Genomic DNA, 19,389 nt, shown 5'->3' with positions numbered 1-19,389 from the left:
AAAAAAAAAAAGAAAAGAGTTTTAAGTAAAAAAATTTTACTATAGAAATTCTACTCTTGTTATGCAACAAAGGCCTGACTCTTGCTCTGATTCTGTTTATAGGATCTAGAATTAACCATGGCTTTCAAGCAGATTCTAGGCTGGGTCACAACTCTGTCCTCTGAAGCTGTTTAGTTTGTCAAGTCTTCCATTGGTTTCTGTCTTTACCACCCTTGTCCTCAACTGACCAGTCTTCTTTGTGCTATTTTAGGCCAGGGTATGAGAATTCATATCAGGGCTATCACTCTCCCACAACGAGGGAGGAATATGCTTATGGAAGTTACTACTATCACGGACACCCGCAGTGGCTGCAGGAAGAAAGAGGTATGGAAAGGTCTCCAAGAAGCCTCTGGGATTTGGGGATGGGGCAGCTGGTCTGAGAGGCAGGGGAGAGACCGACGGAGCCATGTTCAGACCCTCACCTTGCACATCTTTTCTTGGCCAGACGAGACCACAGCAGAAACACTCCTCCTCGATGTCCTGAGAAGAGACATAAAGGAGTTGTTTTCCTTTGTTTGCATAGATGATGGTACTGTTACTAGTACTATGGGTAGTTTGCACTTCATCCACATTTTTTCTTCTACTTTGCCTTATAGCCAAGATTATAGTCTTCGACCAAGTAACAGTGAAGTCAGTTCTTAAGGACATCTGCTGGGCTATAGTAGGAGTCTGTCACTTCACCCTGAGGACAGCAGATATGCACCCAAAGGAGTGTTCTCCCCTATACTAATAGGTATAGAGTGTGTCTTAATGGTAGCATCTGAACTGCTAGCAAAGATAAATCTGTTTCAACATTGAACACACACACACACACACCCACCCCCATACACACATGTACACACCAATCCCCATCGTTGTGCGGTTGTATAGATCCACGCTAATTAGTCCAGAGGGGACTGAGAGGCGTCCTATGGACTTTCATCATTAGCTCTCACCTATCTATTTTTTCATTTTGGAAAATATGTTTTTAGATCTACTGTGCTCTAGGTACTCCTCACAGCTCACTAATATCTTTCTAAGAACTTTCAGAAACAGGAAGTGACCTGTCTTGATTCTGTTTTCTCTGAGGGTGCAGTGCCAAGGCAAAGGAGTCCTTATATCTGGCATGAAGATTACCGAGAGCAAAAGTACCTTGATGAACATCATTATGAAAACCAGCACAGTCCATTTGGAACAAATAGTGAGACCCACTTCCAGTAAGTGCAAAAGGAGAGGCCAGTTTGACATGATGTTGTCAAACTCAGACTATGTTGGGCAAATCTTCTGGCGTCTGATGCTGGTCTCTTACCTCCAGAAGCCTGTGTACCTTTGTTTCAGCCACAGGGATATGGGAGTATCCAAGGATGGTCCTGGTCCGCTGTTAATATGGACCCTGGGAAGAGAGATTCTTATCACTGAGAGTCTGTTCCCAAAGCTGGGCAAGTCTGAGTCCTGTGAGGTTCCCTGAGGTCTGTCCTGAAAGAGGACTTTAATTCTGTGTTGGCCTCAGAACAGATATGGCCTAGAAAAAGCTCTCATGATTAGGTCATGAGAACCTACCTGGGGCTGGGGTGCTTCTCCTCAGCCTACGCCTGAGCCCTGAGAATGGGCCATCTCCCCGTGGTAAGACAACACAGGGAAGAGAGTTTTGCCCAAGCATCTGTCCTGGTGCTCGCAGCTCTGGAATTCACCAACCTAAACACTCTGATGTAAGTCATTCCAGAATGTCAGGCTGTAGAGACCAACCCTTCTCATCAGGACCTGAGGCCGCTTCCAGCCACTGAGCTGTGGAACTCAAGCACTCCTGCTTTTCCTGGGATTAGTAGATTGAGGTGGCGAGTGGGAGGAAAATGCTTTCTCCTATGGCACCCAGGCTGACATGGCACCTGACCATGCTTTGGAGCAGGTCAGCTTCCAGCGGAGAGTGCTTCAGCCTTGCTGGCTTGCCCAGGACCCCGCTCACTGCTCCTGTCATTTTGCTGCAGATCTAACAGTAGGAACCCTTATAAAGACAGCCCTGCTTCCAACTCTGGACAGGAGTGGCCCGGGGAGCTGTTTCCAGGGAGCCTGCTTGCTGGGGCCCAGAAAACTAAGGTAACCTAAAGTGACGTGGGGGCTGGAGACTGTGTCCATGTGTCGCAGCTGACACTGTCAGCAGTGGCAGAACAGGGCCCTTGGGGATGGATGTCCAGCGGCCAGCCGTCTGGAGGACCCATTCCTTCCCTCTTGGCAGAACCTCCACCCATGCCTTCCTTTCTTCTCTCCTTACTGCCTCAGTCTTAGGCAACCGAGGCCCTAAACTGAACTCCTTTGCATTTTCAGCAAATTGAGGGGATCGAGAAAGGTCACCCAGCTCACTCCAATACACTGGGAAAGAGAGGACGCTGTCATCCAGGTGTTAGGGACCCCAGGGGACTAGCAATTTGGTTTAACCCAGGAAGAGGGAAGTTGCTAGAATCTTTGAATTCAGGTTTGAGAAGCAGGGCTTGAAACCTTTTCTAACTCTTCATTCATCCCTCTCCTCTAAAAATCTTATTGTATGCACCAGCTGGGCCACAAAATGGAGATCTTTTTTAAAATACACTTTTTATTTTAGAATCATTTTAGATTTGTGGAAAATTTGCAAATATACTACAGAGATGGTTCTTTTCTTTTGAGACAGAGTTTCACTCTGTTGCCCAGGCTGGAGTGCAGTGGCACAATCTCGCCTCACTGCTACCTTCATCTCCTGGGTTCAGGCGATTCTCCTGCCTCAGCCTCCTGAGTAGCAAGGATTACAGGCACCCCCCACCACGCCCAGCTAATTTTTGTATTTTTAGTAGAGACGGGGTTTCACCATGTTGGCCAGGCTGGTTTTGAACTCCTGACCTCGTGATCTGCCCACCTTGACCTCCCAAAGTGCTGGGATTACAGGTCTGAGCCACCACGTTCAGCCAGAGATCGGGTCTTAATTTTGAAAGTCTTGTATTAATCTTGTCCCCCTTATTAGGTTTGTATGATTTTTGAGGTCAATTTCTTTTGTATACTTAGTGCTTAATAGGGTAGGGCACATATGATTATGACTAATAGTAACAATACAATGACAGCAGCCACATACACATGTACAGCACTTTACAGTGTACAAGAGCTTTACTTTTTATTTATTTATTTATTTTGAGACAGAGTCTCACTCTGTTGCACAGGCTGGAGTGCAGTGGCACAATCTCGGCTCACTGCAACCTCCACCTCCCTGATTCAAGTGATCCTCCTGGCTCAGCTTCCCTAGTAGCTGGGACTACAACTGTGTGCCGCCATGCCCAGTTAATTTTTGTAGTTTTTAGTGGAGATGGGGTTTCACCACGTTGGCCAGGTTGGTCTGGAAATCCTAACCTCAGGCGATCTGATCCTCCTGGGTCAGCCTCCCACAGTGCTGGGATTACAGGTGTGAGCCCCTGGCCTGGCCCAAAGAGCTTTTGAATTCATTGTTTTACTTGTATGCACACAAGATGTAAACTCAATGAATTTCTTTCTTTATTTCTTTAGAGACAGAGTTTTGCTCTGTCACCCAGGCTGGAGTGTAACAGCATGGTCATAGCTCACTGCAGCCTTGAACTCCTGGGCTCAAGTGATCCTTCCACCTCAGCCTCCCAAGTCGCTGGGGCTATAGGTGTGCATCACCGTGCCCAGCTAAATTTTTTTATGCTTTTTTTTGTAGAGATGAGGTCTTGCTATGTTGCAATTTGGGGTCTCAAATTCATGGGCTCAAGTGATCCTCCTGCTTTGGCCTACCAAAGTGCTGGGATTACAGGTGTGAACCATCATACCTGGACCCATGAATTTCTTTACACCTGCATCCAAGGGGAAATCATGGCACCTAGAGCATAATAGGTGCTCATTAAACAGTCAATGAATGAGGGCCGGACACGGTGGCTCATGCCTGTAATCCTAGGGCTTTGGGAGGCTGAGGTGGGCAGATCATGTCAAGAGATTGAGACCATCCTGGCCAACATGGTGAAACCCTGTCTCTACTAAAAATACAAACATCAGTTGGCGTGGTGGTGCACCTGTAGTCACAGCTACTTGGGAGGCTGAGGCAGGAGAATCGCTTGAAGGTGGAGGTTGGAGTGAGCTGAGGTGGAGGTTGCAGTGAGCTGAGATTGTGCCACTGAACTCCAGCCTCATGACAGAGCGAGACTCTGTCTCAAAAAAAAAAAAAAAAAAAGTTGATAAATGAATACATGAATTACTTGAAGTATATAGGGCAGATATGATTATATCACAGATGAAAACACTGAGCTCAGAGAGCCTAAGTCACGTGTCCAGGAGCACAGCAGCTGAGTATAAGACAAAGCCGAGATTTGAATTCAAGGGCCCCTGACCCCAAGGCCTCCGCTCTTTCCATTGGGTCATAATATATCCTTTGGCAAATGCCTATCAACTTGATTTTCTCTTTTTCTCCTTTCAACACATCCACTTTCACTGTATGTGTTTTGTTTCTTTGAAGGAACGCTTGAGAAGACCAGCTCTCTGAAACTTCTTCCTATGTGTTTGTATTGTTTTTAACTTTCAGCCATCACTGGCTAGTGAGTCCAACCTTCTCCAGCAGCGTGAGTCTGGTCTCAGCTCCAGCAGCTATGAGCTCAGTCAGTACATCACAGATGCCTCCGAGCGGGATGATCCCCCAGCTTCAGCAGCTTGGAGTCCAGTTCAGGCTGGTGGGTTCTAAAATGATCACAAGAGTTGGTTGAATCTGATGTGGAAAGGCTGGGTGGAAAGTCTCTGGGAAAGTCAGCCTTATGATGGATCATTGTCCACCGCATTTGCTTATGTAGGTCTCTGGGGCAGAGAGGTCAACTTTGGTTCCATTTTCTATCTTTTTGCTTGTAATAGTAATTGCATCATAGCTGATTCCTGGAAGGGAACACTGCCCCTATCCATCATCAGGTTGGGAAAGGAGGCACTCAGTGGTGCTTTTAAGAAAGGGAAGACCAGAGAGAATTAGGAAAAGCAAAAGCAAGACGCAAAGCATCATTGCTTTGTCTGGATGTAGGAACTTTGTCATGAGTATAGAGGCCACGGAAGCCAGAGACTCCTTGGCCTCTCAACATCACTGAGAGTCTGGGCTGAGTGCATTATCATTTGGACTGAATCATCAAGCCCATGCATTGTACTGTGACACATTCTCAGAGGCTTAAATCTGACTGGAGCAGGGAACATGGGCTTCTTCTAATTACACAACCCACCCAGAATCTTATTTTGGTTCAGGCAGAATTTGGGCAGAAATATGTCCGTGGCATATTCCTGAACTAAAGAAAAGTGATGGAAGTAACGCTAACAATGTCCATCTGTGTCTGTTGGTCAGAGGATGTCTCCTCAGCTGGTCCCAAAGCACCCATGAAGTTCTACGTTCCTCATGTTCCTGTGAGTTTCGGGCCAGGAGGTCAGCTGGTGTGTGTAGGTCCCAGCTCTCCCACTGACGGGCAAGCAGCGCTTGTTGAACTGCACAGCATGGAGGTAAAGAAGACCCAGTGTTCCTGGAATGCCGGCACACTGCTTACCTAACTACTCCTAACGTGCTTACCTTGCTTTCCTGTGCCTGAGCTGGGGCATCTCCGGGAATGGGATGCTCTTGTGGAAACTGGGCCAGGTACCCCCTGCATTAGGGGGTGCAGGAATGGGTGGGGCTCTTCTCTGAAAGAATTGATGCTAGAGTTATGTTTTTCCTGAGATGTCAGTGGCTCATCTTTAGCAACAAGATTCACTTTTTTCTTTCTGCTTTCTCCACAAGGCCTTGAGCCACATCCTAGCCCCACGGCCCTGGGGTCTGATACTAGACTTGACTGCAAGGGGCCTAGGGTGGACACAGTCTTAAAGATAAAATCTGATTGTCTTATTGCAGGTTATTCTGAATGATTCCAAAGAGCAAGAGGAGATGAGAAGTTTCTCAGGACCCTTGATTAGGTAAAGTGCTGTAAGAGCTGCTGAGTAAGGGCAATCTTCCTGCTCAGATCAGCATTTTGGAGATATGTTCTTGGCTTCCTTGGGAAAAAAAAGTCCGTCCTTGTTGGAGTGGAATTCTCTGTGCTACAAGATAGAACCAGATGTGGCCTGAGTCATTTTGACAAGCCATTCAATAGTTGAAGGACAGAAAGCAAAATTAGCATGACAGTTTAGAAATCTAAAACCAGTTCCATTTTGCAGAGGCTGCATGGTAGGAAGTTTTAGTGTTCCGTGTGCTTGACAGATGTTAGCAGAAAAGTGGAGCATCGCCTGGGAAGTCCCTGACGAGTGGATCACAGCAGAAACAATTCTTGTGACGGTGGCTTTTTCCTGGAGAGGTAGATAAGATCGGCAGTGTTCAAGTTACGGAACAGTGTGCGAGTGAGCCCTCTGCAGTACTCAGCTAGGACTGCTTTTAAATATTTAGTTATATTCCTGATAAATGTAACTCAGGGCATCTTTGTTGAGGAGAGAGTCCCTGCTGGATGACAGCCAACATGGGTCTCAGGCTTGGGCATCCTATGTACTAGGAATACCATGGTGGACAGGTCAGCCCTCTCTGAACCTTAGTTTCCCCCTGGAAGTGGTATAACACCTGCTCTCCCTAACCGAGGCTTGTCTGTGAGTCTCAAGTGAGATTATGCACATGGAAAGTATCATCACTACTATATAAACGTATTCCTCTTATGGCATCTGACAGTTCCCTCAAGTAAAAATGAGTGTTCTCTCTGTTTCTTACACACGGGTATACAGATACGGGTCAAAAAAGTGAATTGGGTTATTCAAAGACTGGGGTACTAAGCCTAACTTGGCTTTGATGTTATTGGATGATCTTGAGCAAATCATAATGCCAATCATATTGATCACTTAATACATGCCACACAATTTTCTAATTCCTCTTTGTATGGAGGTAGGTTCTTTTACTGTCCCTATTTTAGGGGACAAAGCTGAGGCTCAGAGGAGGTAAGAAACTTGTCTAAACAGAGAAGTGGCAGACAGAGATTTAGACCCAGGGTTGTCTGACTCCAAAGTCTGCTTTTACTTGCTATCCTGTGCAGTGACTTCAGGTCTCTGGGCCTCTGTTGCTTCATCTATAAAATGGAGGGGGTGCATGAGAGAATCTCTGAAATTTCTTCCTGTTCTATAGGAAAATAACTATCCTATAGCTATAGACTCATTACCCTAGCCCTGGTTTGTCAGATTTCTATCTCAACCACAGCCCAGCCAGCACTTGCGTACTTAGGAGGAGCCTGGGGTCCGAAACAGGGAAGTGTCTGCCTGCTCACTCTTCGCTCCCTAAATTTTTTCCATGTAGGGAAGATATACATAAGGTGGATATTATGACGTTTTGCCAGCAGAAAGCAGCTCAGAGCTGCAAATCTGAGACACTGGGGAGCAGAGACTCGGCTCTACTGTGGCAGCTCTTGGTTCTCCTTTGTCGCCAGAATGGGGTAAGTTACTGTTTTGGTGGGAGAGCAGGTGCAGGCTGAAATTGAAGTCTTCATGGGATAGATAAGATTATGTTTATGGCATGATTATGAAAAGCAATGTTAAAGAAGCCACAAATTGCCCCAAGGGGAAAAATTGTTCAAATGTCAATGCCAGTTTGCTAATGCAAATCTTCCCTGATGATCTTCCTTGGTCTGGGAATATTGTAGTTTCTGAGTTATTGCACCAGCCAGGTAATATACCTGTGAAATTGTAAATGTTTCTGGTAAGCTTTGTGGCTCCTGACAGGCAGAAAATAACCATGATAGTGATGCTGAAGTTTGAAATATAGCAATCTAAGAAAGGACTGCCTTATGTTTGCATAATTGGACTCCTCGCGAAGAAGGCAGGCTCCCTGGTGCCTTCTTTCTCCAGCTGGGGCGGCCAGCCTGAGGACCCATAGGATTCTCCTCAGATGATCCTCTTTGCCTTACAGTCCATGGTGGGGTCTGACATTGCTGAGCTGCTAATGCAAGACTGCAAGAAGCTGGAGAAGTACAAACGGCAGCCCCCTGTGGCCAACCTCATCAGCCTGACCGATGAAGACTGGCCAGTGCTGAGCTCTGGGACCCCGAACCTGCTCACCGGAGAGATCCCCCCCAGTGTGGAGACACCTGCGCAGATCGTGGAGAAATTCACTAGACTGCTCTACTATGGAAGGAAGAAGGCAAGTATGCCCTTCGCCCAATCCCTCTCCACCAATCACCCCTGCCCCAATTATGTGAATAGTATATACTCATTTCAGGGAGGATGCGAGAAGTTCAAAAAGAAACAACAAAGAAAATAAAAACACCCACAGTTCTACCATTAAAAGACAATGAACTATTAAATGAAATAAGCCAGGTACAGAAAGACAAACATCACATGTTCTCACTTATTTGTGGGAGCTAAAAATCAAAGCAATTGAACTCATGGAGATAGAGAGTAGAAGGATGGTTACCAGAGGCTGAGAAGGGCAGTAGGGGAGGGTGGGAGGGAAGTTGGGAGGGTTAATGTGTGCCAAAAAAATAGAATGAATATGACAGTATTTTACAGCACAACAGGGGAACTACAGTCAATAATAATTTAATTATACTTTTAAAAATAACTAAAAGAGTATAATTGGATTGTTTGTAACACAAAGGATAAATGCTTGAGGGGATGGATACCCCATTTATCGTGATGTGATTATTAAACATTGCAAGCCTGTACCAAAATATCTCATATATTTTACTCCATAAATATATATACCTACTATGTACTCATAAAAATTAAAAATAAAAAAATAAAAAATTGAAAAGATTATACCTGTTAACATTTTGATGTATTTACTTCCAGCATTTTTCCATGCATATATATTAAAAAGAAAATAAAATTGCATATACAATCATTTATTTCTCTTTTTAAACTTAAGATGATATGGTAAAATACCCTCATGGCATTAAATATGCTCCAACAGCACCATTTAAAAAATAGTTATACAATATTCCATCATATTACTATTATTGAATATGTAGACTATTTACAATTTTGTCAACCATTATAAATTATATAATTTACACATCTTGTTACATGAGTCTTTGTCTGATCTTTTAAATTTTTTAGGACAGATTCCTAGAAGTGGAATTACTGGGTATATAAATGGTATGCACTTTTGAAAGGTTCTTTATATATATACCAAATTAATTTCCAGGAAGTTTGTTTACAAATACTCCTTCTGCTATATCTAAGGCTTCCTATCAATATTGAATACAGATGCTCCTCGACTTACAATGTTTATATCCCAATAAACCCATCATTAAATAGAAAATATCATAAGTTGAAAATGCATTTGGTACACCTAACCCAACATCATAACTTAGCCTAGCCTACCTCACATGTACTCAGAATGTTTACCTTAACCCACAAAATCATCTAACCCAGAGCCTGCTTTTTAATAAGGTGCTAAATATCTCATATAATTTATTGAATATGTTACTGAAAGTGAAAAACAGAATGGTTGTATGGGCACTTGAAGTACAGTTTCTACCAAATGTGTATTGATTTCACACCATTGTAAAGTCAGAAACTCATAAAGCAGGGACTGTCTGTACTTTAAACAGATGAAGATTGATTTCTAGCTCAATTTTGAGGTTGAGATTATACTTTCCAAAAGTCATAAAAATTTAAGTGTTTGGATAGATAATTAAAATCAATTTGAATCAATTTCATTCAAAAATTAAAATATAAAAAAGACATAATTGGGAAATGATGCTCCTATCCCCTAGTCACCCTATTTTTCTCTCTGAAATATCCAGAGAAATTTTATGCTTATATTGTTATTTTCTCTTTGTTAAAAAATAGCATACTGTATACCATTTCTGTACCTTCCCTTTTCCATTTTACAAAATACCTCAGAAAACACTCTATATTAGGGTTGCCAAACTTTTTCTATAATTGGACAGATGTAAAAAATGTATAATGTAAACATTTTACATTTTGCAGGCCATGGGGCCTCTAGTACAACTACTCAGCTCTGCCCTTATAGTGTGAAAGTGGTCACAGAAAATATGTAAATGAATGGGTGTGGCCGTGTTTCAGCAAACTCCATTTATAGACATAGAAATTTGAGTTACCATATAATTATAATGCATAGTGAAATTAAAAAATTTTTTTTTCCAATCACTTAAAAAGGCAGTAACTATTCTGAGGCTATGGCCTGTACCAAAATAGGCAGTGTGCTGGATTTGGCCTTTAGGCCATATTTTGCTGACTTCTGCTCTATAGCCTATATAAATACCTTTCTCATTATTTCTTACATTGGCATAGTTTTCTACTGATAAATTATAATTAATTTAACTAAACTCCATATAGCTTGACATTAAGAGTACTTCCAGTCTTCTGCAGTTACAATGTTGCAATGAATAACCACTGTCATTTTGCCCAGTGTGAGAGAATATATGTAAGATAAATTTCTAGAGGCAGAGTGTTGGGCCAAAGGATATGGTTTGTAATTTTGATAGATACTGACAAATTGCCTTTTAGAGGTTGTGCCAATTCACTCTACCAGCAATGCAAGAGAGTACCTGTTTTCCTACATTCTCACCGAAGTGTGTTTCAAACTCTTTGATAGGTGCCAATCTGAGAAGTGAAAAAAGGCTGGCGTGGTGACTCACGCCTGTAATCCCAGCACTTTGGGAGGCAGGCAGATTACTTGAGGCCAGGAGTTTCAGACCAGCCTGGGTGACATGGAGAAACCCCATCTATACAAAAAATACAAAAATTAGCCAGGCCTGGTGGCATGGCCTGTAGTCCCAGCTACTTGGGGGGCTGAGGCATAAGAATTGCTTAAACCTGGGAAGTGGAGGTTGCAGTGAGCTGAGATCATGCCACTGCACTCCAACCTGGGTGACAGAGAGAGACTGTCTCAAAAGAAAAAATTATCAGCTAATTTAAATTTTTTTTGTAGATATGGGGTCTTGCTGTGTTGCCAGGGCTGGTCTCAAACTCCTGGGCTCAAGTGATCCTCCCCCTCAACCTCCCAAAGTGTAGGGATTACAGGTGTGAGCCACCACACTAGGCCTGCATTTCTCTTATTGAAATGAATACGTTCAATTCAATTCAATTCAAAATGAATTCAATGAAGTTGAATATTTTTTAATCTGTGAATTTTTTGTCATTGATTTCCTGCATTTTTCTATTGAGTCTCTGATCCTCACTTATTGATTTGTTGGAGCTCTTTATGTTTTTAGGGCTTTCTGTGTAAAATTGTAAGTTTCTGGGGGTCATATTTAGAAAGGCTTTTTCTACTTCAAAATTAATTTATAAAAATGAAGTTGAAGTACTTTTCATTTTTACATTTAAATACTTAATTTCTTGTTTTTGTATATGATGCTATCTTTTATTTTTTTAATTGACAAAAGTTGTATATATGTATAGTATACAACATGATATATATGTGTATATATACACACACACTGTGGAATGGCTAAATGGAGCTAGTTAACATATGTGTCACATCACATATTTATCATGTTTTTTCTAATGAGAACACTTAAAATCTCCTCTCTTAGTGATTTTCAAGTATACTATACATTGGTATTTACTGCAGTCTTGATGTTCAAGTGCTACGAAACTTTTGCTAAAGAGATGAGGCTAACTGGCAACCATGTCTGACGGGAAGCTGATGGAATAGCACAGTGGATTTTGATAAAGTGAAGGCTGGTGAAGGTGACATCCTAGACAAAAACACTATGCTAGCTACAACCTGCTTCCTGGCTGTTCACATTCTTATATGAGGCTCTAAGAATTTTCTGGAAGCCCAGCCTCCGCTGCTCAGGATGCAGCAGCGCCTAAGCACAAGAACTTGTTGTGAGTGGAAGGTGGGAAAGGCACTCTTGAATGTGATGTTTTGGTTTTCAGGAAGCCTTGGAGTGGGCCATGAAGAACCACTTGTGGGGCCATGCTTTGTTCTTGTCCAGCAAGATGGACCCACGGACCTACAGCTGGGTCATGAGTGGGTGAGTTGGAACTTAACAAAAGAGACCAGTGGGGCAGAGAGGCCTCCTCACCAAAGGAGGAGGATGAGGGTGTGGGGAAACACCAGACGCACCGAGGAGCCTCCCACTCCAGGGATCTTTCCATGTTCTCTTTTCTGAGCTGGACATAGCATTTCTCTGTTTTACACACAGATACATTCTTTCTACCTGCTAAATTGAATACAGAGTTTTAGTAAAATTGCCCAGGGTGAGAGTTTCCAAAAATTAAATAGGTTTTTACATTGCAGTAGCCTTCTCTCTTTGGGAGCGGCTGTTCCAGCTAGTTCTGGTAATGAGGGGTAGGTGATCACTTCCTTAGAGCCTTGGGACTGAGGGTCTTTGACGTAAGCAGTTGTCTACTGTTTATACTTGTGATGAGGTCTGGGTACTGAGAGTAGGGTAGGGGTGTGGGGTAGCGGGGTCGTGAGCTGTGGTAGGAAAAGGAGTTTTTGCACTGGCAGTGAGATCCAGAAGTCTGCATCGGCGGCAGTGGGAGGTGTTGAGACTGAAGAGATGTGCTTAGTCAGAAATGACGTCAGCACACTGTGATCTGGGTGCCAACGTGGACCAGGAAAAATGCCCAAACCAGGATGAGCTAGGGATGGAAGCAAGGGTCCATAGCCAGGAGTTTGGAATAAGGAGATGAAACAGAGTGAAAGAAAGCCAGGATCAAATAGGGGTGCTGGATGGAGAAGGCTTTCTGAATAAGTCCTTCAGGCTCCTCCTAGCATCCACGGGTTGGCAGGGACAAATGTGGTGGGTGGGGTGAGGGACCCTCCTGTAAGGGGCAGACTTGGGTCAGACAGCAAGAAAGATGCTACCTCAAAGTGTTGAGCTTCTAGTGCTGGTTAGAGCTGTGAAGGAAGCTATCCTCTCAGCTGAACTTACATTTGAATTGGCCGTAAATCCTGTTGGGCAGAGGTTGAATTAGAAGATGACACTTCCGTCGGCATGGTGGCTCACGCCTGTAATCCCAGCACTTTGGGTGGCCGAGGTGGGTGGATCACTTGAGGTCAGGAATCTGAGACCAGCCTGGCCAACATGGTGAAACCCCATCTCTGCTAAAAATACAAATATTAGCTGGACATGGTGGCGGGCGCCTGTAATTCCAGCTACTCTGGAAGCTGAGGCAGGAGAATCGCTTGAACCTGGGAGGCGGTGGTTGCAGTGAGCAGAGATCACATCATTGCACTCCAGCCTGGGCAACAAGAGCAAAACTGCATCTCAAAAAAACAAACAAACCAACAAACAAAAACACTTAACACTTCCATGTTAAGTTCAGTCTGAGGGCCTAATGACTGCACCACCGGAGGGCCCATTCTGGATGATGGCCTCGGTTGCGTCTCGTGACGACTCCACCCTTCAGTCTTCCTGGAGACTGGAATGGTGAGGAACACAGAAGTTGTATTATGATACATGCTTGGAGTTCCGGTGGCAAGGGTGCTGTTAAATAAAGGACGGTGTTCTGAGCATGATTTTCCTTTGGGCTTTGAAAACGAACATCCCACAGCCCCACATTGTAGCATACATCTCTGCTACAGATTTTTGCCTTGGGCCATTGATTTTTGATGGAGCCCAGTGAATTGTGAAAAATACCTCTCACTGAGTAAGCTTAAATCTCAAATCAGCTGTAGAGCTTATTATATCCTTGTTAAGCATATCCCATGGTTTGTCATCAGCAGGATCATTTCTGGCCCCTGTTCCACGCCTCTTTGGTTACTGAAAATGGCTATTTAGTGCTTGTGAGCAAAAGCACTACAGACCCAGGCTCTTGATGAGCCAGAAAAACGGCACTGAGTGCCGTGGGCTTGGTGTGGAGGAGGGCTGCAGGGAGTGGGAGATCGGGGTGGCTGGGAAGGGGGTGCCTATGGAGAAAAGCTTCCAGATAAACTGCTGTGGCTCTCCAGGGGACCTTTGAGATGTCAATGGGTCATCTCAGTGATGGAAGAAGGCCCACAGAAATGGTTATTCCAGAGTTAGGCCATTAAGACCAAGGTGCAGAAAATACCCCCAACAATGAGATCTAGCTGGGGTGTGCGGTAGATCGAGGACCCTGCCATCTCTCCTCAAAGGAGGATGTGACAGAGGCACGGCAGAAAGTAAAGAGATGTTCACGTTCCTAAGGAAGCTGCCAAAATCTGATAAAATTAGGTGAGGCCCTGAGCCTTGTGGGCAGTGGGTAAAGAGGTTCCCTGGGCGTGGTCCTCACTGACTATCCTTCTCTCTGCAGCTTCACCAGCACGCTGGCGCTCAATGACCCACTGCAGACCCTATTCCAGCTCATGTCGGGGAGGATTCCACAGGCAGCCACGGTACCCCTGTGACAGGATTCCTTTACCACCCTGGCATCCCGAGGGCTTGAGGGGGTGGGGACTGCTCAGGAGTGTGATGGCTTTCAGGAGCAAACGTGATGATAATATTAATAGTTTGTTAATCACTTACCATGTGCTGGGCCCTGTGCTAAGTGCTTTGATGCATATTACTTGGTTTAATGCATAGAGGTAGGAAATATTCTCTCTGCTTTGCAGATGTGGAAACTGAGCTGCAAAGGTGTAAGATGACCCAAGGTCAGAGATAGTGAGTGGTGGGCTCAGGATCTGTCTAGGTCTGTCTGACTCTGAAGACCTTGGCCTTCCCAAAATGTCAAAGCTGCCTGCTCTTGTGTGAATGGCAAGAGGACCTGTGCCTGTTCTTCAGGCTTCCCCTGGCAGGGCTGCCCTTCTTTTTCTCTGGAGGAATGCTCCCCACCACTGCACACTGGCACTTCGAAGCTGGACATACTCGATTTCAGTGTTCTAGAGTTGATATGGCTGACAGTCTGAGGCCAGCTTGATAGTTTTCCCATTATAGGAGACTTGATCTTTTGGCCCCAAAGTATTCCTTCCTTACCTTTGATGTCCAGTCACTTTACTAGATTATGCCCTGGTGTTGACTGTCTGGATCCATTTTTTTCCTTGGGGTATATATAGCATGTCCTTTTAATATGTACATTCATATGTTAGAGTTCAGGAATATTTTCTTGGATTATATCCGTCAATATTTGTTTTGTTCCCATTATTTTGGTTACCTTTTCAGGAATTCCATGTACACATATTTCATATGTATACATATATGAATTATACTTATAATTTTCTCTTTAATAATTTTTTATTCTCTTCTTTCCTCTCTTGCCCGCCCTTCCTGCCTTCCCTCCCTCCCTCCCTCCCTCCCTCCGTCCCTCCCTTCCTCCCTCCCTCTGTCCCTCCCTCCCTCCCTTCCTTCCTTCCTTCCTTCCTGCCTCCCTGCCTCCCTCCCTCCCTTCCTCCTTCCCTGTTTCCTTCCTTTCTTTTTTCCTTCCTCTGTCCTTTACTGTGTTTTCACCGGTGTCTCTTGCTTTTGTGCTCTGGTGTTTCTGTCTATTTCTTCAATTTCCCCCTACTTTTTTCCTGAGCTCTGCACATTACATTCATCTCCTGTTATCCACCATCTATTTCCTGGGCTCTTATAACTCAGATTATGCTCTTGCTTCACAGACGCAATTGTTTCATTATTTTACTTAAATTCACGACAAAATGTTTGGTGACAATTTTTCATTTGTTTTGTGGTAACGTTTTTGTAGTGAATGTTCTCTCTCCCCTCTATTTTTCATGTTACCTTCCTCCTTCTGTCTTAGGGTTTATTTGTATACATTCTGTGCTTGCTTTCTCATATTACATAACTTTAAAGGAGTTGAATCTTTCCTGGGTTTATATTTCCAGTTATTTATATTAGGTTCGTGCAGAGGATGGGCCAGGCCATATTCCAGGCCATCTGGCATTTTCTGCAGGACCCAGAGTTTTCTGTGTGAGCCTGAGTTGCCTTTGCCACTCTCCAGCTGGTGGGGAGAGCTGTGGGGTCCTCTCCCTTGTGTTCTCTCGGCTTCCCCATGGAGGGACCTCTGTCCAATCGCCATTACTTTTGGTAGCCTTTTCTCATATCTTGAGGCTTGGGTTTTGGTGAACACTAGTTTTAATAAAAATTGACCTCACGCTTTTCCTTTTTCTTTTTTTTATCCTTCTTATTGCTTGTGGCTAATTCCAAGAAAAGAGAAATGATTTTCATGCCCCGTCATCAAATCAACCGGCTATTTTGTAGCACAGAGTGTGCCTCACAATTCAGTGGAATGGCCTGTGCTCCACAATGGAACTGCATTATGTCACGAAGCACTAAATGCAGGAAGTGATACAATTAGCTATGGTTCATTGTGTGTGTGTGTGTGTGTGTGTGTTTTTTTTTGTAATAGTAGAGTTAGCTAAATTTCCCCTATTTTTAGATGAGAGAACGGAGGAGCCAGAGGTGACGTGTCAATGCATTATTTGATCTTAGGGAGTTTCCCAGCACTTCAGCATGTACTAAAAGGCTGGATTTCAGTTTCATGTGATGAATGGGGTGGTGGAAAAGCACGGCAACAGGACAACACAGATGTGGGTTTCACACCAGTTTAACCTAGACTCTATGTACGCCTTTCTGCCAGGTGAACTTGGCTTTGTTTCTTAATCTCACAGAGCCTGTTTTTAATCTTTATTGGGATTTTGGTTCCTAACCAGTAGAGTTATTGTGAAAATCAAAGGAGAGAGAACATCTGAACATAACAACCATCATGCTTGGCCCATTGACGTTAATTAATAAATGTTGGTGCTTTATCTCTCTCTCTCTCTCTCTCCTGTGTCCCCTCCACCTCTCCATTGATCTGATTCATAGTGATCTTTTTCAAATCACCAGCGAGGAGACAGAATAATGACCTCTAAGTTTTTCTTTGTGTGTGTGTGTGTTTAGCAAGGATTTCCTTCTCTTTTGCTGATTTCTGTAGATCAGCAAGAAGCAGCTTGGCTTACATGTTAAAATGAAGGTCATAATAGGACTTAGCACATGTGATTGTTGGTAGGGGAAACGCTTAGCACAGGATATGGTTCATGGTTCGATGTGACACATGAGAACTGCTATTATTATGATTTATCATCACCATCATTGTCATCATCCTCTTCACACTGCATTGACTGGATCAACAAGGAGTGGGTGTAAAATGGAGTTGAATAAAGCATCTTTTATTCCCTGGGATAATTACAAAGACCAAGTAATTATGAATGGTTTTAACCTCCAAATCTTAGTTATTATTGGCAATCTCCTGCCCTACCTATCTATATAACAAATCGGAAGGTAGGCAGCTGTGCAAATCACCTCTTTCCTCTGCTCAGCTTCCAACTGTGTGTGTGTGTATGTGTGTATGTATTTATACCTACATGTAATTAAGTGCAAACCAAACGTGAAGCACCATGCGATGTGCTTTACACAACTATCTTATTTTATTATCAACAATAACCTGTTAGGTGGAAATTATGATCTCCATTTTAGGGATGAGAAAACAAAGGTTCAGAGACATTAAGAAACTTGCTCAAGGTAAGTAAGCTAGTAAGATGCAGGACTCGAGTTGGGACCTGTGTTGTTTCCATGACGTTATGTTGTTTCTTTATTGATATTTTCTGCCTTGAAATTCTCCTTTGTTTAGTAGGACAGCCTTAGGGAGAGATGGTAGGGAAAACACCATTTATGCGGGGTTTTGTACATTTCCACCACGCTGCTTACTCTCTGTTGCCCCCTGGTGGAATTCTGCTGCCTCTGCATTGTCCTAGCTGGGACACTTGGCTTGATTTTCTTATTCCTAAAGTGGTAATAGGAACCGGACTTCATAGGGTTGCTGTAAAGATTAAATAAGAGGATGTGTGTGAATGGGCTTTGTAAAGTCAGAAAACATAGGTATTTGTAAGACATTAAGCAGGCCCGTGTTCCCCTGACTTCTGTGACAGGCTGTGGCCTCTTCTACTCATGAGCCAAGGATGTTTGATCTTGAACCAAAAAAACCACTGAAGCCTCAGGGTTTTTCTGAGTTTTATCTCTAGCTATTTGGGGGTCAGGCACTGGGGAGAAACGTGAAAAGTAGTAAGCGAGCAATGTCATTTTATTTATCCATTTTCCAATATCCCTGTGAATGCATGTATGTATGCATGTATATGTATCTGTCTATCTGTGTCCTTCTGAGAGTTTTACCTTTTTAAAGATGAGAACTCTAAATCAATGAATGGCAACATTGCAGGTGGTGGAGTGGGCGTTCTCTCACAGCTTCTGAACCAGGAAATAGACAACAGCCTTCTTTACGTACATCTGGCCATTCCTAAATGATTGTACATTTAAGTTATTTTTTTCTGGTGCTTTTCAGTGTTGTGGAGAAAAGCAGTGGGGAGACTGGAGGCCTCACTTGGCTGTGATTCTGTCAAATCAGGCTGGGGACCCGGAGCTGTATCAGCGTGCGATTGTTGCCATGGGTGACACTCTGGGTAAGCGATACCAGCGTTGACCTGCCCCTCCCCTCCCCTCCCCTCCCCTTCCCTTCCGTCCCCTACCTTCCCCAACTCCTCCCTGTCCAGACCAGCTTTAAACATCCTGCTCTTAGATTCTCAGATTCTAGCTAGGGCCAGAGTCTATGCCCCAGGCTTTTCCTGGACCCAGGAGCCTCCGTGTTTTGGGGAAAGTAACTCCAGGGTAATGCATGTCCTTCTTGTCTCTCTGTTTCACAGAATTTCTGCGGTGAGTGAATGCAGGCCAGGCCCCTGAGCCTTGGTGTTCTGCTGCTGTAGGAGTCTGCTCTCAGCAGCTGATTTTTCTAGCCCTGGGTCAGATTCCCCTGTGGATGGAGTTAACACATAGGACACCTTGCCTCCTGTTGCTGTAAATTTCTCAGTGACCCAGTTCAATCAGATAGGAAATTCTGTTTTTGCCTGAACCACTCTAGGTTAACCCTGTAGTCTTTCTTTCTATTATCTCTCTGTGAATGTGGCCTTATAAACACTTAGGGGCTATTGAATGTTCCAGACCAGTGGTTCTCAAATTTAGCCAAGAAGCAGAGCATCTAGAAATCATGGTGCTCCTATGGGGCTTTTAAAAATACTGCTCTGTTAGACTTAAATAGCTATGGTAAGGTTGTGCCAAGTCATAGGGAGACCACGCAGCACCCTGAGTAGAAGGGAACTAATGTTTGTTGAACCCTTCTTGGGGGCCAGACACTGTGCTAGGTATTGTATCTAGTTGAATTAACTCAATTTTGAGGCAGTGGAAAATGTATGGGAGAACATTTCAAAACATGTTGGTAATTAATGTGATTTTTATGTTTGACTTTAGCAGGGAAAACAATGGTGCCCCAGGAAGCCTAGTTTAAGAATGGCGACTCCCGGTAGTCTCCTTCTTTGCTCAGGTGCAGGCATTTCAAACTCCTTTTTCACCCTCAGGAAAGACTAAAATGTTCAGAGAATTCCTCATCAAAAATCCTTTAGGGGCCGGGCGCGGTGGCTCAAGCCTGTAATCCCAGCACTTTGGGAGGCCGAGACGGGCGGATCAC

The 19,389-nt window shown here is 43.9% G+C and overlaps 1 protein-coding gene across 1 annotated transcript in view; it reads left to right on the top strand.

The window, feature by feature from the left end:
- SEC16B (SEC16 homolog B (S. cerevisiae)) overlaps positions 1–19,389 on the top strand; it is a 61,170-nt gene that overhangs the window by 18,397 nt on the left and 23,384 nt on the right. The window contains exons 3-14 of the mRNA XM_011981466.1: positions 251–363; positions 1,115–1,235; positions 2,004–2,112; positions 4,568–4,712; positions 5,360–5,511; positions 5,897–5,958; positions 7,313–7,448; positions 7,922–8,152; positions 11,866–11,963; positions 14,212–14,293; positions 18,214–18,331; positions 18,964–19,015. Coding sequence (XP_011836856.1) covers positions 251–363; positions 1,115–1,235; positions 2,004–2,112; positions 4,568–4,712; positions 5,360–5,511; positions 5,897–5,958; positions 7,313–7,448; positions 7,922–8,152; positions 11,866–11,963; positions 14,212–14,293; positions 18,214–18,331; positions 18,964–19,015 — 1,419 coding nt within the window. The remainder of the gene's footprint in view (positions 1–250; positions 364–1,114; positions 1,236–2,003; positions 2,113–4,567; positions 4,713–5,359; positions 5,512–5,896; positions 5,959–7,312; positions 7,449–7,921; positions 8,153–11,865; positions 11,964–14,211; positions 14,294–18,213; positions 18,332–18,963; positions 19,016–19,389) is intronic.

This window comes from Mandrillus leucophaeus, unplaced genomic scaffold (genome assembly GCF_000951045.1).
Source record: "Mandrillus leucophaeus isolate KB7577 unplaced genomic scaffold, Mleu.le_1.0 Scaffold226, whole genome shotgun sequence".
In the NCBI taxonomy this organism is placed as follows: Eukaryota; Metazoa; Chordata; class Mammalia; order Primates; family Cercopithecidae; genus Mandrillus; species Mandrillus leucophaeus.
The sequence above is the reverse complement of the archived record's forward strand: the minus strand, read 5'-3'. Positions and strand labels throughout refer to the sequence as shown.